This window comes from Ranitomeya variabilis, chromosome 4 (genome assembly GCF_051348905.1).
Source record: "Ranitomeya variabilis isolate aRanVar5 chromosome 4, aRanVar5.hap1, whole genome shotgun sequence".
Lineage (NCBI taxonomy): Eukaryota > Metazoa > Chordata > Amphibia > Anura > Dendrobatidae > Ranitomeya > Ranitomeya variabilis.
The window spans coordinates 297,639,387-297,665,743 of NC_135235.1; the positions used below are offsets into that span (position 1 = coordinate 297,639,387).

The 26,357-nt window shown below is 42.8% G+C and overlaps 1 protein-coding gene across 5 annotated transcripts in view; it reads right to left on the reverse strand.

The window, feature by feature from the left end:
- Window positions 1-1,561: 1,561 nt before the first annotated feature.
- SLC45A1 (solute carrier family 45 member 1) overlaps window positions 1,562-26,357 on the reverse strand; it is a 37,548-nt gene continuing 12,752 nt past the window's right edge. The window contains exons 2-9 of one of the 5 annotated variants that reach the window (XM_077250287.1): window positions 23,649-24,062; window positions 17,313-17,405; window positions 14,099-14,323; window positions 9,735-10,465; window positions 7,712-7,865; window positions 4,666-4,842; window positions 3,603-3,808; window positions 1,562-2,000 (exon numbers count right to left, since the gene is read on the reverse strand). In XM_077250287.1, the coding sequence (XP_077106402.1) occupies window positions 1,734-2,000; window positions 3,603-3,808; window positions 4,666-4,842; window positions 7,712-7,865; window positions 9,735-10,465; window positions 14,099-14,323; window positions 17,313-17,405; window positions 23,649-24,042 (2,247 nt within the window). In that variant the 5' untranslated portion in view covers window positions 24,043-24,062 and the 3' untranslated portion in view covers window positions 1,562-1,733. The remainder of the gene's footprint in view (window positions 2,001-3,602; window positions 3,809-4,665; window positions 4,843-7,711; window positions 7,866-9,734; window positions 10,466-14,098; window positions 14,324-17,312; window positions 17,406-23,648; window positions 24,063-26,357) is intronic. The other 4 variants (XM_077250289.1, XM_077250288.1, XM_077250290.1 and 1 more) reach the window with 4 other exon arrangements.

The window sequence follows — 26,357 nt, forward strand, 5'->3', positions numbered from 1 at the left end:
ACTTCCAGTGTGAGGGCATCTGCTCACTACTGCTGTCCTCTTTGGGCCATAGAGTCCTGAGTGGGAACCTCCACAGGGCACATAGGCAGAGGTTGTGCTCCCTTTGATGGGAAAGAGGAAGATATTGTATTTTGTTGTTTGGAAGCTTCCAGATTAAAGGTTTGATACATTCATTGTTTTTTTTTATAAAATGTTTCCTGCAATTATGGTTTTCCTTCCATTTCTGTATAATATCAGTGAAATTTTGCCACCTTGTGGTATAATATGAGCATTACTGAAAATGTATTCTGTTCAGTATTTGTTGAGTATCTCCCTTTAAATACCAATAATGCTAATAACAATAATTAAAAAATAAGAAAACTTTATCTTAGTTTTGTTTTAGAGCAGGAAATGTAGTAGAAATTAACAAATTGATTGATGGATATGGTCAAATTTAAACTATTTTGAATTGGGGTGAATTAGCTATTTTACACATTGCAGAAGACTGCATAATCCACAGATAATCACTTGACCTCAGGTGGGTTTCACCGTAATGAAATGCAGCTATCACATCACATGATGTAGCATAGCCAATCAGGAGAGACTATCGTAGCCGGTATAAAAGCCGAGGCAGGCAATTCAGCAGCCGTTTTATGGCGAATCTGGATAGTGAGATGATAGATAGTGACAGCACACCAGTGAAGAAGATTTAGTGTGTGAGGAAAAGAGAATAGTGTCTTACAAGCTTTTTAACGGAAATTGGAAACTTCGGAGTGCATTCGATCAATTTGCCAAAAGTCGAATTTCCTAGGAAAATGAGACGAATCTGGCAAATTGAATTTCAAAAGATTCACTCATCTCTAAAATACTTTTGTCATGAGTTCTCATAATTGGTTGCTCATTGAGCCTGATTAACGGAGCATTAATCAATCCTACAAAGACTGGCATTGTTCTTCTTTTCTATCTAAAACTGAATGTCTTTGTAGATCTGCAGTAAGTGCCATATTAAATGGTTTGTTCCACACATATATATGGGGTAAGTGATAAACATTTGATCGCTGGGGCCCTAAAGATACGCCCTTCCTCAATCAAGAGACCAGGGGTCCCCTACCCCTCTGTTGAACGGAGCATGTGCTCTAATTAAAGTCTGCGGGACTGACGGACATAGCAAAGTGCTTATGCAACACTTACTTTTCCATTTAAAGAGTTCTCCCGACACATCTGTTCTGCAAATACTTACATCCCCCTATAATATAACAATTTTAGAAACCATTAAAACTCACCTTTGTTCTGTCCCTCTGTTCTTTCTCCTGGAAATGTATGAATAAATTGACAATGAAGTGTCACCATTCTCGCTGTCAAATGGGTTTATCCCTATACACACTGACACTATCCAGTAAGAGGACACAGTGTCTGACTATAGTACTGCGCACATTATTGTCAAGAGAATGGTCACGCCCAGTTGTCAATGTATTCAGAAATTTCCAGGAGGGATAATAGAGGTATGCCGCAACGCATAGCTGAAACACCAGCTTCACGTAGTCTTGTAGGTGTGCACCGCATAGGAGTCAGATACAGATGCTTCTTATGACATGGCTAATACTTTATTTTGTACAGTTTTCTTCATTTTTTTGTTTTTCTGTGAAGGTTTTGAAGGCCAAAGAGTCAAAATACCCCTAGACATTAGCTTAGTATCCGGGAGGAATTCCTTTTAATATAAAGTCACTATTGTAAAATGTCTCTTGAATTTCAGTTCAGATATTAATCAGCAGCGGCTGCTCTTCGTCGTCCAGGTCTCCACTTGGAGGGATGTCATAAATGACAAACAGCGAAGAGTAGAAACAGCCAACAAATGACATGAGGCTGGAAAAGTACATGACACCGTTGGCACTGCCAACCATTGACGTCAAAGGTCCCATCACAATGGACACAAGGATCTGTGCGAGGAAGTATTGGCAGCTGAGCAGAGAGATATCGACCCCCATACCACGCTTGCTTCCGTCTGAGCTCGAGGATACAAACTGGAGAAAAAAAATCAGGTTAAAAAAGGGGTTTCTATTACTTTCAGAGAGAGACTGGGCAATATGATTTTCTAGTACCCGACCCTCCTTAATGTTCAGCAATGCCATACCTATGTAAACTGTATGAGACAAATGCGTAGTGACAGCAGAACTAATGAATATATGGCTAGGAGTTGCTAATGCCCGAGGTACTGCTAATAAAGGTGAGAGTTTTGAGCTGTGACCCTTAATTTTGCATGCACTTAGTTTGTGGTCAGATGGCATTATCGGGTCAGTGCGTATCATCCAGAGAGAATAGAAGCTACCAGTAGTCACATACACAGATGGTACAGACAGGCAGAGGAGTAACAGCTATGCAGCAAAGAGAAGCGCTTGCATTAAGGCTAGCTACAAAGTGGGAGTGAGTAACACAAAGCTATGCAGCAGAGAGAAGCACTTGCATTAAGGCTAGCTACAAAGTGGGAGTAACACAAAGCTATGCAGCAGAGAGAAACGCTTGCATTACGTCTAGCTACAAAGTGGGAGTGAGTAACACCAAGCTACGCAGCAGAGAGAAGCGCTTACATTAAGGCTAGCTACAAAGTGGGAATGAGTAACACCAAGCTATGCAGCAGAGAGAAGCGCTTGCATTAAGACTAGCTACAAAGTGGGAGTGAGTAACACATGCTATTAAGTTGTGCTGTTCCTGGTCTTGGTGAATGCCACAAAGGAGCATTTAAAGTGATACAGTGTGAGCTGCAGTCAGAATTGTTTTTCCCTAAAGGAGAACATAATGGCTAATTACTAACACCTACATGAGGAGCTAGCTGCCCAGGAGGGGAGAGAAGAAACCATAGCGGAGGAGTTTGTAAGCTTATGCCTGACTGTGAAGAAGAGTGCCATAAGACAGATGATTATGAGACTGGTGTACGTGTGTAAGGGACTGCTAATGTACAATAACTATTGGGATGTACTCAGAAAGGCCAATCTGAGCCCATTAATGAGCACCGATTGATTAGTGGATTGGTGCCCATTTACTGTCCTGTTTTCCCAGGCCAAAGAGTAGTGATGGGAACAAAGTAATTTCCAATTGACAGTACATCCCCTATTTACACAGAGCCATACGCTGCAGGCCCCTTAAATGCCTTCACAGGGGACATTAAGCATTACATAATTTCTATTACAATGAGTGGGATGTCCATGAAATGTAAGGAGATGTGCATGAGTAGAAGGTTCTGTACAAAGGATATCTCGCTATCGATTCAGAATGTTCATTTTTTCTTTAAACCAGACGACAGGTTTATATATTCTCCCGAATATTCTAGTCTGTAAGGTGGGTGATCTGCTGAAGATATCTGAAGTATTGGGGGAGACTTATCATAACTAGTACTGGTTGTGTATGGTACGGCAGCTCCGCTTTTTACGCTGCCATAGATCTGGGCTGTAACACCCGGCGCCACCTATGAGACCATACGGGGCTATTTCTGGAATAGGAAGCCATGTTTTTCACTTTCCTATGACATTTTATTTAGCATTTTACTTGTCACTTGTCATTACAGAGAATGCTCCGTCTTTGTTCTCTTTCCAAAATAAGGCTCACATAATGAAATATCTACCGCTCACCTTCTTATTCTGGTAGTAATCACAAAGAAGGGAATATGGCAGGATGCAAAGTGTGGAGAAGAGGATCCCATGTGTGATACATAGAGACAGGATGATGTACAGATTACTAGACAATGTCGCCAGACCAGTGCCCAGTCCAAATGTGAGATAAGCGATAAAGTACAGGGTGCGGATACTAAAATGTTCTTCCAATTTTTCCAGTATAGCTGATTAAAAAAAGCAAAAACAATAATTATTAAAGTTTGCAAGCAACATCTAAGTATCTATCTATCTATCTATCTATCTATCTATCTATCTATCTATTACCTATCTATCTATCCATCCATCTATCCATCCATCCATCCATCTATCTATCTATCTACAGTATCTATCTATCTATCTATCTATCTATCTATCTATCTATCTATCTATCTATCTATCTATCTATCTACAGTATCTATCTATCTATCTATCTATCTATCTATCTATCTATCTATCTATCTATCTATCTATCTACAGTATCTATCTATCTATCTATCTATCTATCTATCTATCTATCTATCTATCTATCTATCTATCCATCCATCCATCCATCCATCCATCCATCCATCCATCCATCCATCCATCCATCTATCTATCTATCTATCTACAGTATCTATCTATCTATCTATCTATCTATCTATCTATCTATCTATCTATTTAACATCTATCTATAATATCTATCTATCATCTATCTATTATCTATCTATCATCTATCTATCTACATTATCCATCTATTATCTATCTATATATTATCTATCTATTATCTATCATCTATCTATCTAAAAGCAAAACTGACCAGCACCTCCTAAAAGAATAAAGCAAGTCTGAACAGGTGCCAACTATTATCTTGTTTGAGAAAGGCTCATTGTAGCCGAAACGTCGCCACGCCACCAGGGCATTAAATCCCTTTTGTATTTTTGAAAATACTGGAGTGCTGCCTCTTTTCTGAATTTCTATCTATCATCTATAATCTATCTCTCTCTCTCTAGGTTTACATATATTATATGCACATAATAAGTGTGTTATACGAATGCTTAGATACCTGAGTAAAACGCAGCACTGAAGGCATATATGCACATTCCCCAGCATCCCATTGTGACACCCGCATTATATCTTTGATATTCTTCAGAATTGTGTGCTGCCTTAGGATCTCCTTGAAAAATCACTTCTCCCATGAAGTCGGTATAAAAAAGCAGCATACCTTCAAAGGATAACCACCCTGCAAAGTAAGAGACACATGTGAGACAGTTCCTTCTGTTGATAAAATATAGATCGTGTGTTATAAAAGGTTGTAAAAAGGAGGAGAGAGTTACTTTCCATATGGGCTTGTTCACATCATACATTTTTGTTGTGGAAAAAAACATCATTCTACAGTACTAGAAAAGTGAATGAGATTTCTGAAAACGCCTGCACACGATGCTTTTTTTTCCATGCAGATTTGAACCTTCAAACCTTTTCCCCCCCCAAATCTGCAGCATGTCAATTCTTTCAGCATTTTGCAACGTTTTTCTGCTTTCTGCCACCTTCCCATTGTGGAGCACCCTTTATGGGATTTCCTAGTATATACTGTACATGCTACTCTCATATTTTGGACCTCACAACGAGACTGATGGGGACTCAGCATACCAGATACTTGGTAAGTCTCTATTCGTCGAGAAGATTGGTTGGGATTCAGGGTGGAGAGTGAGTTGGTTTTTTTTCTAGGTTTTTCCAGGTATAATCTTGGAAACTTAATAAAAAAATATCTGATTAAAAAAATGTGAACCCAGCCTTACCCTTTCTCTACCTCACTGCCCTCATCCTTCATTTAAAATGATGTGATCTGACACCTCTGACCTAATATATTCACTATGGTTTTTGTTGTAATTTATTATATAAATGTCAAGTAAAAATTATAGCTAAACATCCACAATTGCTGCAAAGTTACCAAGTGTTAGAGGAGTTCAACAATAGACAAAAATCTGGCCTTTCTCGAGCCTAAAAACACAGATTTTAGGCTTCAGAAAGGCCATTTCTGGCCAAAATATTGCCTGCTTTCTTCCTGTTTTAACTAATATGGAATAAAGATCAAGTTTTTATCAATAACCCGCAGTTTTGGTAAATTTGAATTTTCAATGTTGGTTTTGGACCTGGTTGGAGGCCCCACCGAGCTAAGCACAAGTTTGGTCAATGGTGGACTAATGGACTACTAATGGACTGAGGAGTACAACTTTAGAAAGGGAACCCCATAGCAAAGGGTCATAATAGTGGAGCCCCCCATTCAGTACCAGCCTTAGACAGTATCTACCTTGCCGAACAAAAGGGAAGGGTCTCACTGAGTAGAGGTGTCATTGGGAGCATAGTCTAAGTTGCAGTGAAAAAAAGTGAACCAAAATTTTGGTGCAAATTTCAGGCACAAAATAAGCTAATAGGTGGTGTAAACTTAGACTGGATAGTTTAAAAATATACCAGATTTAATCAGAATGAATGATAAATCTGGAGTGTGGGGGGTGTTATCAAGTTTAATATGCCTCATAAATCTGGCATATATTTGGGCACCAAAAAAGAAAATGTACACTAGCTGTGAGCAGGTGCAAATTTCAACTACAAAACTGGCACACATCATAGTAAATTTGTTAGCCAAACCAAGTCGCTAAGCTCTGCTCACTTTCTATAAAACCGATATGAGCAGTGGAAAAGGTGAAAATGCCAAAAATCATAAGGGCTGTCCCACACGTCCAGATAATTCCGGTACCGGAATAAATCGGTACCGGAGTTATCCGTGTCCGTGTGCCTGGGAACTCACGTAGGCCATACGTGCGGCACACGTGTGCCGCCCGTATGGCGAGTGGGTACCACACGGAGCGTGTGGTACCCACTCTGCATCATGCTGAAGCCGCGATTCATATCCTCTCTGCAGTAGCGTTTGCTGCAGAGAAAATATGAATAATAGTGTTTAAAATAAAGATCTATGTGTCCGCCGCCCTCCCACCCCCTGTGCGCCCCCCGCTGGTCAGAAAATACTTACCCGGGTCCCCCGTCGGCTGTCGCTCCTTCCTGGTCTGGCCGCGGCTTCTAGTGTATGCGGTCACGTGGGCCCGATCATTTACAGTCATGAATATGTGGCTCCACCTCCCATAGGGGCGGAGCCGACTATTCATGATTGTAAATGATCGGCCCCACGTGACCGCATACTGTAAGCCGCGGCCAGACCAGGAAGGAGCGACAGCCGACGGGGGACCCGGGTAAGTATTTTCTGACCAGCGGGGGGGCGCACAGGGGGTGGGAGGGCGGCGGACACATAGATCTTTATTTTAAACACTATTCTTCATATTTTCTCTACAGCAAACGCTGCTGCAGAGAGGATATGAATACCGGCTTCAGCACCATGTGGGGGGGACAGCGCTTACTGTAGCGCTGTCTCCTGCACGCACACGGACCCCAGACGGAGAATGTCCGTGTGAGGTCCGTGTTTTACGCGGACCCATTGACTCTATTGGGTCCGTGTAAAACGTGCGCTCCCACGAACACTGACATGTCTCCGTGTTTGGCACACGGAGACACGGTCCGCAAAAAATTAATGACATCTGAACAGATGCATTGATTTTTATGGGTCTACGTGTGTCAGTGTCTCCGGTATGTGAGGAAACTGTCACCTCACGTACCGGAATCACTGACGTGTGAAACCGGCCTAAGGAGAGGATATGAATCGCAGCTTCAGCACCATGCAGAGTGGGTACCACACGCTCCGTGTGGTACCCACTCGCCATACGGGCGGCACACGTGTGCCGCACGTATGGCCTCCGTGAGTTCCCAGGCACACGGACACGGATAACTCCGGTACCGATTTATTCCGGTACCGGAATTATCTGGACGTGTGGGACAGCCCTAATATAGCATGGTCTATAATTTGTGACCTTTTTTGTTCTGAAAACTGGCATGTGGCAGGTGATAAGTTCACCCCATTGTCTAAGTTTGCACTATGTAAGTAATAGATAAAATTGATAAGAATGCCCCATAGTATATGAAAAAATGCAGATCTATAACAAAGCTTTACCCAGGAAATCCTACAAACAAGTCCTTTAATCTTCCCAGTTTGCATAATTTACCTAGGAAGTGATTGATGCACAGGTTACGCAGAGCCTTAGGCATGTGGCAGATGGATGAACACAGGAGTTTCATTGAAAGAGGTCGATTGGAAAGCTCAGTTGATCCATTAAGTTCACTTTCATACTTTACTCCATTCAGCAATATGTTAGCCACCTGCACCATAAGAACTCCATATCAGCATACAATACAGTGAGAAACACCTAGAAATCAAACCATGTAACATTAAGTCATGCACAAGTGTCAACCAAAACTGAACAGAAATATTCCCTGCCAAAAAGCTAGAAAAAAAAATGTCCCGCAGGAACATTAAGAAGGATTGCAAAATGGCTTAATTTTGGATTTTTTATTCTAGATGTCCGGTCATCAAGTCATAAATGTCTAGCTCTTATTTTATTCCTATTTCTCCCCTGAATATTCAGTTTTGTTTTTTTTCTAAATCAACCATGATTCCGCAAATATGGGCCTTGTTATTTAGTGCTACTTTTTAATGGTCTTTACTAAGGGGGCGGGGCTCACAGGGTAATTATGCAGAGAAGCCTAAAGACACACCCCGGAGGATCTGTGATCTATGCCCCTTCGGTAGGGGTCATAAAAAGTAGCACTAACTAAAAAGGGCCATATATCTGGATCTGTATGGTGGATTTTAAAAAGATTAAAAAAATTGAATACTCAGGGGAGAAGCGGGAATAACATAAGAGCAAAAACTGGACACATGACCTGGTGACAGGTCTTCTTTAAATGGGTTGCCCAGTCTTAAGCTACATGTCTGCAATCACTCTATGCGACTGCAGACTTGTGAATCTTCACATTGTGCACAGTTCACACCGTCAGGATTCTCTGGTGCTGGTGTCAGTGGTTATGAGACTGCAAATATTTGATAAGCATACTCCCGGCCACATTTCAACTGGATAAGCGCTGCTTATACAAGTATGCACGATGTGCGTATTCACAAGTCTGCAGTGCATAGAGTGACTGTAGACTTGTAGCTTGAGCCTGGACAACCCCTTTAAGGAACCTTCAAAAAATTATAAAGCCTTGGAGAATAAAAGAAAATCCAGCCATAGACAGTAGATTTGTCAGTGTTCCCTCCTGACTAGGTACTATCTATGGAACCAGACATTCATCAGGGGAAACAAGGATCAGATTACTACTTGTTCGATCTTGATTGTCATGCGATAATTACAAATACATATTGGACAGATTTTGTGGGATTGTTCCCTGCAGAATTGCACATGAATAAAATTACTATGTAGTACAGTAGCAAGCAATATCATTTATACATTGCAGAAATTTTGTCTAGGGGGCATCATATGGGCGCTGCAGGCAATCAGTGGCCACAGACTGGCTGCAGTACTCACGTGAACCCACCGCCGGGAAAGGAAGTAGCTCATAGTATGGAGGAGCAACACTGGTACACTGCCAGGTGTAATCTTATTATTTTTTTCAGTTTTTTTCATGGACAGCTCTCTGACCGAAAGTGCAGTCGTGTGGTCAAAGCCAAACAGTGACTTATCTGCTGTGAGACTTGTGTATCAGCCATTTTCCCAAATATTTAGCAAGTCTTTATTTAACCATTTGCCCTCTGCATGTCAGTTTATTAAAGTGAATGTGACTTGATACTTAGCCACAACATATAAAACAAAAAATAGTCACTCCTCCAACTTATGTCAATAAATTATCTAAGATTTCAATTGGACATTGTCTAAAATAACCCATGTTTTAATTAACTAAATCCACTACGGTAATTTACATAATTTTGCCACTGGCATAAACAATTGTGCAGGATTGGATAAAACATGGCTGCTCTCTTCCAAAAATGCATTACACCTGTCTTTGGGTTCTATCTGGCATTGCACCACAGCTAAGGGAATGAGGTTAGGCTGCATTACCATATGCAACCTGTGGTCTGGTGTGGCGCTGTTTTTGACAGTAAGCAGATATGTTTTTCTAATCTGGACACATCCTCTATAAAACATTTTAGCAGAAGAATGAATAATACAGTCATGTTCTTATCCATTTTACCTGTTGACTAAATGTTACGTTTCGCCTCCGGCTGCTCTCGGGGCACGTCCCGGTTACTATGTCTGGAATAGCTAATGACTGCGGTCTTTTAAGGATTCCTGATGATCTAGCCTTTGGTGCATCAAGGGATCCAACTCTCAGACTATTTCTGTCTGCGCCAGGACTAGTCAAGCTGTCGGCAGAACCCAGACTTCTGTTTCCACCGTAGTAAAGACTTTCAGGTACTCGGGGAAGACTACTGGCTTGTCTTGGTAAACTTCCGGAGGTTGAGGAGAAGCCCTCATGTCCTCCAGTGAAGCAGTCAATGAGAACACTGTCAATGTTGGTGGTGCCAAAGGAGGAAGCAAATTCATTGATCCCCGTTAAGGAATTGTCCCGGCTGATCAGGCTGCCATACTTCGGCGTGAGAGGACTGAGGGGTGAGATTGGGCTGGTGAAGCTGGCATACAAATTGTTGGAATTTTGTGAAGGGATGGATTGATTTTCCTGTTCTTCAAAAAACACGGGTGGTGAAGGGGGAAGAGGGAGGCTCGGGCTTTTCATCACCTTCTTTTTGCTGAAGGATGGAAGAGGTCTCTCAGGAATACTGATCAACGTCAAGACGGTGGTGATCGCCAGAGTTATAGACGTGAAGGTATAGATGACTCGTAACTGTCCTCCCATTGCGTTCCCAAATTTTGTCTTGTTCCAGTTAATGCCACCAACCACATAACCAAATCCACCGCCAAGACCTACAAGAATAAAACATTAATGACAAACCAAGTAATATAATCCTCGATTTGTTCTCTTTCACCAAGTTTTTAAGAGAAAATTTAGGTTTTCATAATGAAAAATAAACTCTGCAAAAAGTCTGGATTATAAATCTTCAATACAAACCCAAGGATCTTCATAGTTACAGATTACAAAAAAGCCAATATACGGTAGTCAGATTTTGCTGTCACATCCATTCCCGAATTCTTAGAAGTTGTCATTTGGGGCATTCACCAATTTGGTGCACTTATATTTTTCATTATAAATGCTTTAGAACACTAAAACGTTTGGTTGCAAAGTTGGACATTAATGACATGTGCACACGTGTTGGGAAAAACCAACTCAAGTCCAGTGGTGGATTTAGTCTTAAATTTGCAGCAAAATCCGTTTATAAAGACTTTGCTGTGGATTTTACCGCTGTATATTGAAAGGGGTGAAGTTCAGAGTGAAAATTTCCTAAAGGAATGGAAATGCTGTATAATTAAAACGCTGCAGGACTATTTTTTTTTACTATGGGCCTGAAAAAAACTAACAGGCAGGTATTTGCTAACAGAGGCAACTACCTGCCTGTTCTAGCTGTCTCAAAGTAGTCACCGACAGCTCCTGATGTTAAATCAGCTGATCCATATTAACAGAGCAGCTCTTCTTCTTCAGGCTACACTGTTGACGGGGCGTGACTGCCGATGTCACACTGATTGACAGCCGGCTCTCCGCTGCATAACTGTGGGGAGCCAGCTGTCAATTGATAAGACATCAGCAGTGAATGGAAGATAATCCACTGTTCTGTTGAGTTGATGTCAGAGGAAGCTGCTGAATCGCTGGCAGGAGCGATCAGTGACTTCCCTATGCCGGCAGAGATTGGTGTCAGGCACAACAGGCAGGTAGTTAACAACTGCTTGCTTGTTAGTTTTTAGGCCTGTAGTAAAAAAAATATATACAGATCTGACAAAAATTAAGAGACCAAAACATTAAAACCTTGTCATGGGCAGCCCAATCTCCAGACCTGAACCCGATTGAAAACCTCTGGAATGTAATCAAGAGGATGATGGATAGTCACAAGCCATCAAACAAAGAAGAACTGCTTACATTTTTGCGTCAGGAGCAGTGTGAAAGACTGGTGGAAAGCATGCCAAGACGCATGAAAGCTGTGGTTAACAATCATAGTTATTCCACAAAATATTGATTTCTGAACTCCTCCTGAGTTAAAACATTAGTATTGTTGTTTCTAAATGATTATGAACTTGTTTTCTTTGCATTATTTGAGGTCTGAAAGCACTGTTTGTTTGTTTGTTTTTACTTTGACCATTTTTCTTTGTCAGAAAAAAAATGCAAAATATATTGCTTGGAAATTCGGAGACATGTTGTCAGAAGTTTATAGACTAAAAGAACAATTTACATTTTACTGAAAAATATACCTATACAGAGAAAAATCAGACAAACTGAACATTTTGCAGTGGTCTCTTAATTTCTGCCAGAGCTGTATAGTACTGGATAACCTTTTTAAAATTCAGCACCAAAGGCAATATCCAAGCGAAAATATGTCTCAGCGGGTCCATGAAGCTTGGTCTGAGCACGGACCGCTGTGAATGGACTGTCCACAAGTCTCCCAACCTGAACTTGACTGTCTCATATATGCCTTTGTGGCTGTCAAATGGAGGTCAAAAGACCATTAGACAGCTCGGACTGAGTTTTACAGACTTCTGCATCAATCCTTAGGCGTGGACTACAAGGGAATACTTGTTTAAAGGTCTATGTCTGGGATCACTCTTGACCCACACTCAACTGCACCATGAGGCTGTTCAGTTTAGGCTGGGAGACCTTCATCAGGGCAGCGCTCGGACTGAGTTCCTCGGATATCTGCCTGAGCACTAGTTAGGCTGACAGTCACCATTCAGTTTGCAATTCACTATTCTACATGCTTAATTACGGATTTACGAGTGGAGTGGCTCTAAAGCTATCCAATTAATTTGGTGTCTAAGCTTTTAATTTATCTCTGCTTAATCAGCAGCATCAATAACAACTGGTTAATTGTCCACTTCATGTTATTGATGAGGATGTGCAAATTCCTTGTTGTGCCCTTTTCTTGTAATGTGAAGGTCGGGAATTCGTAGAAACTCAGTGGCAGCTGCGGTAGATTTTGCAAACCGTGACATGCAGAACTGGCCGATATTGCATCCTCCTTTAGGCCGGGGCTATACGGTGACACGCGTCGTGCAATATTAATTCTCAGACAAGTGACGCTGTCAAAAACATCTGTGCAACTGGCAGAGCGGCATTGAAATATATGGAAAGTGACTCCTGTGCAAAAGAGAATCCTACACAAATAGGCGAGTTGGTTAATGCTTGGGTGCCGTGCATGTAATTGTGGGAGGAAAGATGATAAAAGTATCTCAGTGGCAAGGAGAATACATTTTTAATGATTATCATCATCATCAAGAAACATTTCCTCTATAATTCCTGGCATAATCATAGTAAGAATGTCACTGCAGCAAGTCCTGCCAGGGGCCACCGCATCCAGATCTGTTCGGCTATTATCTAATGCTTTTGGCTGACATTTTTTAAAAGATTGATGACTAATTGTGATTTCCCTGGATAAAATATAATCACAATTATAAGATCACGTTACAGTATGACAAGGATAGGGCTAACAGAATCTTGTCAACCTAGTCATCAATTTCAAGGAGCAATAGCAGCAGAACAGCAAAGTCAGTGTCTATTTAAAGGGAATCCGTTACCAGGTTTTTGCTACCCCACCTGGGAGCAGTATGATGTAAGGGCAGGGACCCTGATTCCAGTGATGTGTCACTTACTGGGCTGCTTGCTGCATTTTTTTATAAAATCATAATTTTCTCTGCTGCAGATCTAGCAGTTCTCTGAATGTTGAGCACTGATTGGTATACACTGTGCATAGGCAGAAAGCTGCCAGTCAGTGCTGGAGGTGGGGATATACAGAGATCATGAACATGGAGGACTATATGGCAGCAGGTTTAGTAGTCCTCTGGTGACAGTTTATCTCTTAAACTGCAGCAAGCAGCCCAGTAAGTGATAAATTGATGGAATCAGGGTCTCAGCCTCTACATTATGCTGCTCTCAGATGGGTTGCAAAAAACTGGTGACAGATTCCCTTTACATCAATGGGCTGTCTCCACTGCAGGACAAGACAGATCCTCCAGTCTGACAGATGTTCTTTTTAACTGTGCTCAAAATAGAGAAACCCCCTTTTATTAACTCACAGTTCCCTCGTAGAGTAGAGGTTTTCTACTGGGTGACCCTTTTAAGGGGGATCGGTCAGGTGATACATGCTGCCCAAACCATGGCAAGCCCCTGCCTATAGGGAGAGGCTTGTCAGTCACTTCCAGGGGGCGGGAAGAAGCTGCAGGGGACCCGCCTGTATGACTAGTCAATAGGGCGGCTTGGTCTCCAGCGGCTATTAAAACTATGTTTTTCTCTGAAACGTCGCAGTGTTTCAGAGTAAAACATCAATGGCAGTGATCGCACAGCCATGGGCTGATACATGCTGCCCACGGTTTGCGCAGCATGTATCACCTGACGGGTTCCCTTTAAACAGACGGGAGTACTGACCGATCCATTTTAGGCATTTGGTTAGTAATTACCTCCTAGCAGAGCATGAATGTTCAGTCCCCGATCTTGATCTTCTGGGCTGCACACATCCATCATATAGGCATGACTAGGATTATCGGCAGAGTCGGCGCTGAAATCCATGAGGACCACCCCACAGATGGTCAAAATGAGGCCCCATTTATGATCGTTGCTTGTATCGGCCACAGACAACCCTATGTCTCTACCATTGAGGAGAAGTGTTAAACCAAATAAGGCGCCTGGGAACAAAGGAAACATCATGTAATCGACCAAAACCATAGAAGGAAGAGTCTCTAAGATCTAGGACCATAGACTGAAGAATAAAACACCAGTAACTAGCCAGTGATCAGGATCGGAGGAGTTGGAGGACATCTAATATGACCACTATTGTATCTCATTTGGCTTTTTGAGATTCAAGAATAACAATGTGGTAACACATTTACTAATTCCAGTCCCCCCAAAAAACTGGTAGTCTCTACCCAAATGACCACCATTTCCCAGAAGCAGATAGGAATAGTCACTGATCTCTAGTTACTGCTCTAAGTCTTCATCTGAAGATGTTCCTCAAGACATCGAAACCACAATGGTCGTGTTGTAGGAAACAAATGCTTTACATGTATTTTTTCTAGAAGTTTCAGGATTTTTCCACCTGTGGTTCTGTCCACCTTTGGGGCCATTTTTTTTAAACTTTATATTATGTTTGAAAAAAAAAGTTTTGCATTTGAGGGTTAGTAGTTATAAATGTTGGCTTTTACAGGTCCTTTGTTTCTCTGCACATTCAATTTTGTTGTGGTTTGTGGTCATAAATCAGCTGAAAGGAGTTCAGAAAAAGTTTCAAACGCTCCCATTGGACCATGAGAATAGGTTCACTGATAGATTCTCAGTTAACTCATTCTGCAGCCAGCAATAGATGGTGCAATGCAGAAACTACAGGAGGCAAACAGTGCAACAAGTTTAACGAAACTCAATCGCAAAAAATTATCTTCAGGATCAAATACATGCAGGAAGGAAAAAAAAGAAATCAAAACAATCCCACTGAGGGGGTAAGGTCCCAGGCGCTATGCATTTTTTTGCATGTGATTGTAAACAATGCAAACATTCACTGTTTATTAGGGGACTAGAGATTTAGCTTAGTGCCATATTAGTTCTTGTGTTCTTCCACTTATCTTACCTCAGTCTCTGCCTCAGTAAGATTTGAGGCGTATCGAATGCACGAACGGCAGTCACCACGCCTCCATGCCGCCCCGGCTCTGACAAAGTCAGAACACCATAAGTCACATATTTTAGCATCCTCCAGTTGTGCCCCAATTATGTGACTTCTCAAAGCTTTTTATGATAGAATACTGGCGTAACAGAGCTTTGATGAATCGGGCCTATAGTCTTGATAAAAAAGTGAGGAATACAAAAATGGTTGCAAAGCTGGACATTTTCTTTAAGATTTTCTCTTTAATTTCTTTTTTTTTCGTAAAGGATAATGGACACATAAAAAATGATAGCAAGAAATGATTTCTGAATTATTCATTTTGTGTGACATATGTATTTGCATATGCCAAAACAAATGTGTATATCATAAACGATATCTAAACACTCATCGCATAAAGAAAGATACTGTATGTATATTGCCAGAACAAGACCCTATAAGGTGCACACAGCGTCTTTTAGATGCCAGAGTGCCCATTGAGGTTTGATGCAGAAGACAGTTCATTCAGTCTATTTCCTGAAACATCTTCTTTGTCATCTTTTTGTTGTTTTTTGCTACGTCTTCTGCTGCTGGTTTCTTCATTTTTTTTAAAAAGAGATATATATATATATACATTGTAAGGCAACTACCGATACATAGTTGATGGGAGGTGTGTATCACAGAGGTGGTTGTCATCTGTGATATAATCCTGAAATATTGCTCTACTGCACATGGCACTAAGAGGATTGTTTGGTGCTTCTGGGCCATGTTTTACAGACTGCCCGAGAGATGGGCAGGTCTGGCTGCTCACATACCTCAACACTGATTGTGGTTAACATGTTAAAATGGAGTCTGTTGTTTGGCACGTGGTTGTGTGCAGAGGGAGAACACCTCCTGTGTGGTCCAGACCGAACCGCTGTACTGGACCCAATCCAGCCTGTGTGACCAGCACTGGGTTAGAAGAGACTTTAGAAATGGAACTGTTTTCTTTGTTTTGCCTGCACTGAAGGCTGTTTATTTTTCCTTTGCTTGTGGCATGGATTATGAAGCAGTAATAAACCAGCCTGGACATTAAAATGTAAATGCTTCAGGATTTGCCTCCACGCACCCAAGTAACATCCCTACAATATACAGTATATACAGTATATGGCCACCTGAAGAATGGTCAGGTCACGTCTTTTAACTTTTTAATTGCTTGGCGGCTTTTGAAGCCTTAAGGGGTTAAAGAAAGCTGAAAAAGCCTGATCTGCTGAATAAGAGTGCACATGTTCTGTTAATACCTCTCTTCCCTAAAAATAAAAGGATGGGGCATGTGGAAAAACAGCAGTCCCATCCATCTTACCCTGACATGTGTTGCTGGGGGAAAATCAGTACATGTACAAAGTTGGGACGCCTCCATAGAAATGAGATTGTCCTCTGGTCATGAACAAAATGAACAAGTTCATTTGGCGATAATTAAATTTGTATGGCCATTCTCGACATTTAATTTAAAAGGCTAGATAGATAGATTCTGGAGTGCTGCCTACTTTATTACTCTATATTACTCAGTGTCCAGAGGCTTGTACCCAATATATCACAAAGCGGCATTTGTTCTCTATTTTGTAAACATAGATATATTTTATCCCATTATAAACCACATGTTACCCTCTGTAAACAGGTCAAAAGTAGATAGGTTTTGCCCTTATACAGTATTATTCCCGCTGATCTCGTGAGTATGCCAAAGTTTTTCTTTTTTTTTAATTCCGCCATACAGTTCCAGAAATATGGGCCTTTTTATTTAGTGCTCCTTTTTAAGATATGCACAAGGGGCGTGGCTCACAGAGCAGCCCAAAGACACTCCCCTGAGGAATCTTGTGAGCCACACCCGCTTGACCATGATTAAAAACACTAAATAAAAATGCCCATATCTCTGGTACCATATGACGGAATTTAAAAACACAAAAAAACTCTATACTTAGGCAAGAAGCGAGAATAAAATAACAGGAAAACTGCCCACTTATGACCTGGTGATAGTTCCCCTTTAAGTATCAGGTACTTTGAGCACATACCTATTGCAAGGACAAGTATAAATGGCCGCCTCCTGCCAAATCTGGAAGTGCAGGTGTCACTCCATGCTCCCAGCAATGGCTGGAGCAGAAACCCTTAAGGAGAAGAAAAAAACATTTTACTCAATACAAACTTTGGAAGTAAATATAAGCTGCCTTATAACATATGTTTCACTGAACTGTTTTATTGCTTTCCAGGACTGTGCATTTTCCTTTTCTACACCATGTTATCGTAAAAAAGATTTTTAGTTCAATCAGGAGGCTGAGACATAATATACCTAACAAAGTATAATAAGAACCATAATACACCCTTTATAATCCATATATAAACTATATGAAATGTTCAGCTTTTTTAATTTACTGTATTTGTTAAAAATCCAAATGTTTGGGGATTTTGCACTACTGCTTTTTTCAGATTTAGGACACATACAGAGATAGTGATGCCCAAGAAGAGAAACAAACCATCACTGCCCATTGAATATATATACATTAAAGTCCAATGCACACTGCAGTATTATGGCTCAGTGCAGTTTCTAAGGACTACAGTGCTGTAATAAGGCACCCATAGCAGTCAGTGGGCTTAAACTGCTCTCTGCATATGTTTCATTTCATACAGGACTTTTCCTGTTGTCTGCTAAGGTGATAGACAAAGTGTACCATGCTTCTAGAGAAGACCTCGATGTAGCATATAGGCACAATACAGAGAAACCTAGCACCAAAATAGAGCCAGGGGCTACAAATCAGGATCTGTCCCGCCTTAGGGGGCTTTCACACTGCGTTCTCCCCGAACCTCACACAAAATGGGATTCGAGCCTATGTGGTGATGGGGCCATTGACTATAATGCTGAAGACGGAGTCACCATATGGTCTGTCGTGCATCATTTTCAGGTCTAAACACCTACTGGAGGTGGACACCCAGACGTAGTCCATCTCCAGTGGGAATAGACACCCAAAAATGATGTACGACAGACCACCCTGACTCCATCTGCAACATTACAGTCAATGGCCATACGCTGAATCCGATTTTGCGGGAGTGGTTCGGACTCAGGGCCGGTGTTAGCGGCAGGCAGACCAGGCAGCTGCCTAGAGCCCCCGCTCACCCAGGGGCCCCCAGCCAGTCACATCACGCAGCCGCTGTGGAGCCCGTGGGTCAGGGGACCCGCCTGCCGCCAGCGCCGACTTCCCCCGTCGCCGCATTGAACACTTCATAGCAATGATGGAGGACAGAGTGTCAGCTGACACTCCCTCTCCCATCATTCCCCTCTGCCTCTGACACTGCAGGTGCGCGATGACGTCACTTCATCGCGCACCCGCTGTGTGCTGGGCCCAGGCAGTGCAGCATCTGCACAGGTGATGGCGGCCAGCATATTGGCGGAGCCTGTGGCGAATGCTGGAACTGTGAACAGGCGGCTTTGGAGCTGGTGGGAGGGTGCATGGACCCAGCTGCCCAGGAGGGGGATGCCACAGTGGCTCAGCCATCTGGAGGATTTGGATATGAACATGGAGGTGTACGGGACCGGCGGTAGTGAGATGTGTCTGCTGCCCATGTGTCGCCGTTCTCGGCCCCCAGCGTCCCCGGCCCCCTGTGACACAGCCCCATTTCCTCCATGCTCTGCCCTTGCTTCCTGCTCTCCTGTGCCCCATGTCCTCGTAGGTTGCCAGGTTCAAGTCATTGTGCTCCTCCGGGCCCCCGTATGCGCCTTGTCCCTTCTCCCCTTGTCCCCCAATGCTCCCCATCTCCTATGCCCTGAGTCATCCTGCACCCCCCATGCGTTCCCTACCCCTTATCCCCGTGTGACCCGTCTGCCCTGCTCTCAAGTCTCCCCTGCATCCCCTTGTTACCCTGTCTCTCTTGTCCCCTTTCTAACCGTGTCCCCATCTAACCTGTCCTCGTAATCCCTCTGCCCCCTTCTTCCCTGCTCCTATGTCTCTCCCCCCATCTTCCCCTATCCCCTTGCAACCCCTTCTCCCTGTGCGTCCCTATCTACTCTGCCCTTGGAGTCCCCTTGTGTCCTCTTGTGCCTGTCTCCCTTGCCCCCTAGTCCCAGTGTGTCCCCGTGTGCCCTTCTCCCCTTCCTCCTAGTCCCCATGAGTCCCCTTGTGCTTGTGTCCCTTGTCCCCGTGTGTTACCTTGTCAGTCTCCCTTGCCCACTAGTCCCTATGTGTTCACTTGTGTCAGTCTCCCTTGCCCACTAGTCCACATGTGTGCCCTTGTGTCAGTCTCCCTTGCCCACTAGTCCCCGTGTGTCCTCTTGTGTCCCCTTTGTGTCAGTCTCCCTTGCCCACTAGTCCCCGTTTGTCCCCTTGTGTCAGTCTCCCTTGCCCACTAGTCCCAGTGTGTCCACTTGTGTTCTCTTGTATCAGTCTCCCTTGCCCACTAGTCCCCGTGTGTCCCCTTGTGTCAGTCTCCCTTGTCCCCTTGTATTACCTGTACACAGACACTGCATACTAAGTACAGATCTCCTGTGTATAATGGCACTGATGGTGATAGGATTGTGGGTTTTTTTTAATTACTGATCAGTATTGTAGTATTGAGTCACTATGTGGTGGTAATATGTGGTCTGGACATGGTGTTGTGGTATTTGTCCCTTGTATGTGCTATTTGGTCACTATGTGGTGGTAATATAGTGTCTGGTCATGGTGCGGTGGTATTTGTTCCTTGTATGTGATATTATTCGGTCATTGGTGGTAATATGTGGTCTGGTCATGGTGTTGTGGTATTTGTTCCTTGTATTTTATATTATTTGATCACTGTGGTGGTAATATGTGGTCTGGACATGGTGTAGCCGTATTTGTTCTTTGAATGTGATATTATTGGTCATTTTAAAAATTGAAAAATAAATAAAAAAATTGTATTGCATATTTTAACAAATATTTAATAGGTTACAGTAGAGTAGGGCCTGGCCAAAAGTGTCTACCGTGTTATGGTGGCAGCTTAAAAAATCACTTGGCTAAAACAAAAGCTGCCAGCTATATGTGTGATCTGGTGATGGGAATTATTAATGTGTGATAGGTGAGAAGTGGAGTTTTTCCAAGAGAGAGAACAGTGGGACTGTGGACAGTTCGAGGGGTGTAGCGTGGAGGCGGGGCTGGGGTGGAGCCTGGGCGGAGTCTCAAGGGGGCCCTGAAAATTTCTAGTGGCAGCCCTGCGGTACATTATACTATTTGTAGGACTATGAGGAGTGTATTATGCAATATGGAGCACTATGAAGAGTGTATTATACTACTGTATATGGAGGACTGAGCAGTGTATTTTAATATATGGAGGACTATGAGCAGTGTATTATACTTTATGGAGGACTGAGGAGTGTATTATACTATTATTATTATTATTATTTATTTATATAGCACCATTAATTCCATGGTGCTGTACATGAGAAAGGGGTTACATAAAGAGTTATAAATATCGTTTTCAGTAAACAAGTTTACAGTGACAGACTGGTACAGAGGGGAGAGGACCCTGTCCTTGCGGACTTACATTCTATGTGGAGGACTGAGCAGTGTATTATACTATATGGAAGACTGAGGAGTGTATTATGCTATATGGAGCACTATGAGGAGTGCATTATACTATATAGAGGACTGAGCAATGTATTTTAATATATGGAGGACTATGAGGGGTGCATTATACTATATGGAGCACTGCGAGGAGTGTATTATACTATATGGAGGACTGAGCAGTGTATTTTAATATATGGAGGACTGAGGAGTGTATTATGCTATATGGAGGACTTAGCAGTGTATTATACTATATGGAGGAGTGAGGAGTGTATTATGCTGTATGGAGCACTATGAGGAGTGTATTGTACTATATGGAAGACTGAGCAGTGTATTTTAATATATGGAGGACTATGAGGAGTGTATTATACTATATGGAGGACTGAGGAGTGTATTATACTATATGGAGGACTATGAGGGGTGCATTATATTATATGGAGCACTATGAGAAGTGAATTATACTATATGGAGGACTGAGCAGTGTACTTTAATACATGGAGGACTATGAGGAGCATATTATACTATATGGAGGACTATGAGGAGTGTATTATACTATATGGAGGACTGAGGAGTGTATAATACTATATGGAGGACTATGGGGAGTGTATTATACTATATAGAGGACTATGGGGAGTGTATTATACTATATGGAGGACTATGGGGAGTGTATAATACTATATGGAGGACTGAGGAGTGTATAATACTATATGGAGGACTATGGGGAGTGTACTATACTATATAGAGAACTATGGGGAGTGTATTATACTATATGGAGGTCTATGGGGCACATTATATTATGTGGAGGACTATGGGGTGTGCATGTTACAATATGGAGGACTGTGGTGCACATTATAATATATGTAGGACTATGGGGTGTATTATACTAAACAAGCAAAATGCTGCATATTCATCGAGTGATTGGACTGTTTATGCCTGAATAAAAATCCTTGTTCTCAGCAGCACATCGCCAGGTGTAAACTGTAGATGTGCTGCTGATAACATGATACTGTGTGGGGACAGATTAATCTAATAGTGATCGTTTTCTTCCCATCATTCTTTCTCAGTTGATGTAAAGAGGCCAGGAAACAACGACTTCAATATTGTCGATCACACTCGTTTAGCGGCCTGAACTCAGCCCACGTAAATACAACAAAAATGCTTCTGTGTGATGTGCAATATGTTAGCATTAAACCTTTGCCTAGGTCCTCATTCTGCCTAAAACCGGCCCTGTTCAGACTTAAGCCCCAACGGGACCACTGATCGTGTGAAAGTGCCCTTAGTATAATAATGATGCTGGACAGATACACTATTCTTAAATTTGGTGAAGGACTCTCTTAGAGTAGCCCAACATACCAGGAAAACCTTTAACAGGTTGCAATTCACATTACAACTACTGCATGGCCACACATAGACAAATATGCAGAAATATCTGGTGACATAGTATCATGAAATCATGTTGGGTTTTTTTAAGTTGGTATTTCCGTGACACTCACCTTGGGATATAATGAGGAAAGAGCAAAGGTAAGAAAGACAAATATTTGCACAGCTGAGGAAAAAATTGTACTGTCTTGATATGTTATTCCCTAGTTAAATGGCCATATATGAGCTGTGACTACATAGATAGCACATGAACAGCTCCAAATATAAAGATTAAGTACATAAAACTGTTGCCAAAGTAACACTCAGTCGGTGATATGTAAAATTCCCATGTACTATTTGCAAATTGTTAACAGCCTATAATATCAGTTGATAGAAACACTATATGGACAATAGTATTGGGACACACATCTTATTCTTAATCAATAAATTTAGGTTTTCAATCTGTCTCATTACCATAGCTAAAATCCGTCTCCTCGCCATGAGGTCTGTTTTTCCTAACATATGAGAAAAAATGGCTCGGCAATGTTTTGTTGACTCCGTAACTGCAGAGTCCAAACTTAGTCTAGAGTAAACATTGGCACAAAAACTATGTCAGAAACTTCATGGCCAGACAGCTGCATGCAGCCTTACATCACCAAGCACAATGTGAAACATCGGATGTGGTGGTGTAAAGCAGCCACCACCGGACTCTGTGCAGTGATGGATCACACTTCACTGTCTGACATCTTATGGACCAGTCTGGGTTTGGCGAATGCCATGAGAACATTACCACCTGACTGCATCGTACAAATTGTAATATTTGGTGGAGGAGGGTTAATGCTATGGGACTGTTTTTCAGGAGGTCGGCCTTTTAGTTAAAGTGAAGGAAAATCTTAATACTTTATCATACAAGATGTTTTGGACAATTGTAGCTTTCAACTTTTTGGGAATAGTTTGGGGAAGGCCCTTTTTCTGTTCCCGATGACTGTGCCCAGTGCACAAAGCAGGGTCCATAAAGGCATGGACGGGGGAGTTTGGTGGAAGAACAGGTCCGCCGCACAGAGTCCTGATCTCAACTCCATCCAACACCTTTGAAATGAACTAGACTGGAGATTGTGAGCTCGACCGCTCCCCAACATCAGTGCCTGACCTCACAAATGTTTATCTGAACGAAAGGGCAAAACCTCCCACAGATGCCTCCAAGATCTTGTAGAAAGCTTTCCCAGAAGAGTGGAAGCTGTGATAGCTGCAAGGTGAGGACCAACTCCATATTAATGTTTATGGATTTAGAATGGGAGGTCATCAATACTCCTGTATGTCCCAATATTGTTTTCCATATAGCGTACTATAATTGACTTCTTACACTTTACCAAGAAAGAAAGGTAGACGGAATTTCATTATAAATGGAATGGGCCACAAAGTGACAGATGATAAGCACATGCCCCAAATGTTACCAAAACGTCATATAAAATGCATTATTACCCAAGATGGGGCTGATAAACCACACCATACTATAGAACTCATCTGGAAGACCCATCTGAAGTAGAACCGGTGTGACATATGCTGTTTCCATTGCATAACAGAACTCGATTCCGAATAATATGCACCCATTAAACAAGAGTTCCATAAAAGATCTCCGAGGATGAAGGTCCACAAAATCAATCAAATCAAGTGGACATGGGGTGTTGGGGGGAGGAGGAGGTGAAGGCCGGACTAGCTTTCTTCTCTTTGGATGTCTTTTGAAATTGTTGGCTCGATGGCTGATATGACCCGTTACGGACGAAGAAAAGCCACACACCTGCGACCTCCAGAATTCTTGGGCAACCAAGTTTGGAAGCATGGTTTCAGCCGGCGGTGGCGTTACGGATGAAGACATGTTGGACTGGTTTGTTATTTCTGTAAAAGAGAAATTTGGTTACAGAAAAAACACCAAAAGAGTTATTATTATTATTATTATTTATTGTTATAGCGCCATTTATTCCATGGCACTTTACATGTGAGGAGGGGTATGCATAATAAAAACAAGTACAATATTCTTAAACAATACAAGTCATAACTGGTACAGGAGGAGAGAGGACCCTGCCCGTGAAGGCTCACAATCTACAAGGGATGGGTTAGAATACAGTAGGTGAGGATAGAGCTGGTCATGCAGCGGTTTGGTTGATCGGTGGTTACTGCAGGTTGTAGGCTTGTCGGAAGAGGTGGGTCTTCAGGCTCTTTTTGAAGGTTTCGATGGTAGGCGAGAGTCTGATGTGTTGTGGTAGAGGGTTCCAGAGTAGGGGTGATACGCGAGAGAAATCTTGTATACGATTGTGGGAAGAGGAGATAAGAGGGGAGTAGAGAAGGAGATGTTGTGAGGATCGGAGGTTGCGTGTAGGTAAGTACCGGGAGACGAGGTCACAGATGTATGGAGGAGACAGGTTGTGGATGGCTTTGTATGTCATGGTTAGGGTTTTGTACTGGAGTCTCTGGGCAATGGGGAGCCAGTGAAGGGATTGACAGAGGGGAGAGGCCGGGGAATAGCAGGGGGACAGGTGGATTAGTCGGGCAGCAGAGTTTAGAATAGATTGGAGGGGTGCGAGAGTGTTAGAGGGGAGGCCACAGAGCAGGTGGTTGCAGTAGTCAAGGCGAGAGATGATGAGGGCATGGACTAGGGTTTTTTCAGATTCTTGGTTGAGGAATGTACGAATTCGTGAAATATTTTTGAGTTGAAGTCGGCAGGAAGTGGAAGTCCAAGGGCTTGGATATGTGGTTTGAAGGAGAGATCAGCGTCAAGGATTACCCCGAGGCAGCGAGCTTGTGGGACTGGGGAGAGTGGGCAGCCATGCACTGTAATGGATAGGTTCGTTGGGGGGGTCGCGTGAGATGGGGGAAAGATGATGAATTCTGTTTTGTCCATGTTAAGTTTCAGAAATAAAGCGGAGAAGAAGGATGAAATAGTGGACAGACATTGAGGGATTCTGGTTAGTAGGGAGGTGATATCTGGTCCAGAGATGTAGATCTGTGTGTCATCAGCATAGAGGTGATACTGGAAGCCATGATATTCTATGAGCTGTCCCAGGCCAAAGGTGTAAATGGAGAAGAGCAGGGGCCCAAGGACTGAACCTTGTGGGACTCCGACAGATAGGGGGCGAGGGGAGGAGGTGGGGTGTGAGTGGGAGACGCTGAATGTCCGGTCCGTTAGGTATGATGAGATCCAGGATAGGGCCAAGTCTGTGATGCCAAGTGATGAGAGGGTCTGTAATAATAGGGAATGGTCCACTGTGTCAAAGGCAGCCGACAGGTCGAGGAGGAGGAGGACAGAGTAGTGTCGCTTGCTCTTGGCGGTTAAGAGGTCATTGGTGACCTTAGTTAGGGCAGTTTCAGTGGAGTGGTGTGACCGGAAGCCAGATTGTAAGCGGTCAAAGAGGGAGCAAGAAGAGAGAGGGGAGGACAGTTCAAGGTAGATGTGTTGTTCCAGTAGTTTGGAGGCATAAGGGAGAAGTGATATAGGGCGATAGCTAGATACAGAGGATGGGTCAAGAGAAGGCTTTTTGAGGATAGGTGTGATTGAGGCATGTTTAAAGCTTGAGGGGAAAACACCAGTTGTTAGTGATAGGTTGAAGAGATGGGTTAGGGTTGGGATGAAGACTTTGGTGAGGTTTGGGATGAAGTGGGATGGGTGTGGGTCAAGTGCACAGGTGGTGAGATGCGATCTTGAGAGTAGAGTGGAGAGTTGATCTTCTGTAATGGTGGAGAAGTTGGTTTTGGAGGTGGAGGGCTGGGAAGTCGGGAGGAAGGGCTCTGGGGGTTGTTGACCAAAACTGTCTCTGATGTTATCAATCTTCTGCTTGAAAAATGAGGCAAAGTCTTCAGCTGAGATAAGTGGGGAGGGAGGAGGTGCTGGGGGACGGAGGAGAGCATTGAAAGTGTTGAATAACTGTTTAGGGTTGTGAGACAGGGAGGATATGAGAGATGAGAAGTAGGTTTGTTTAGCTGTGGCAAGTGTGGTCTTGAAAGTAGTGAGGGACTGTTTGAATGCAATGAAGTGCTCGTTGGAGTGGGATCTTTTCCATCTGCGCTCAGCAGCCCTGGAGGCTCGCCTCAGTTCTTTGGTCAGGCTGGTGTGCCAGGGCTGTCTGTTGATTTTGCGAGCTTTGGTATGTGTAAGTGGGGCAGCAGATTCCAAAGCTACAGCTATTGTGGTGTTAT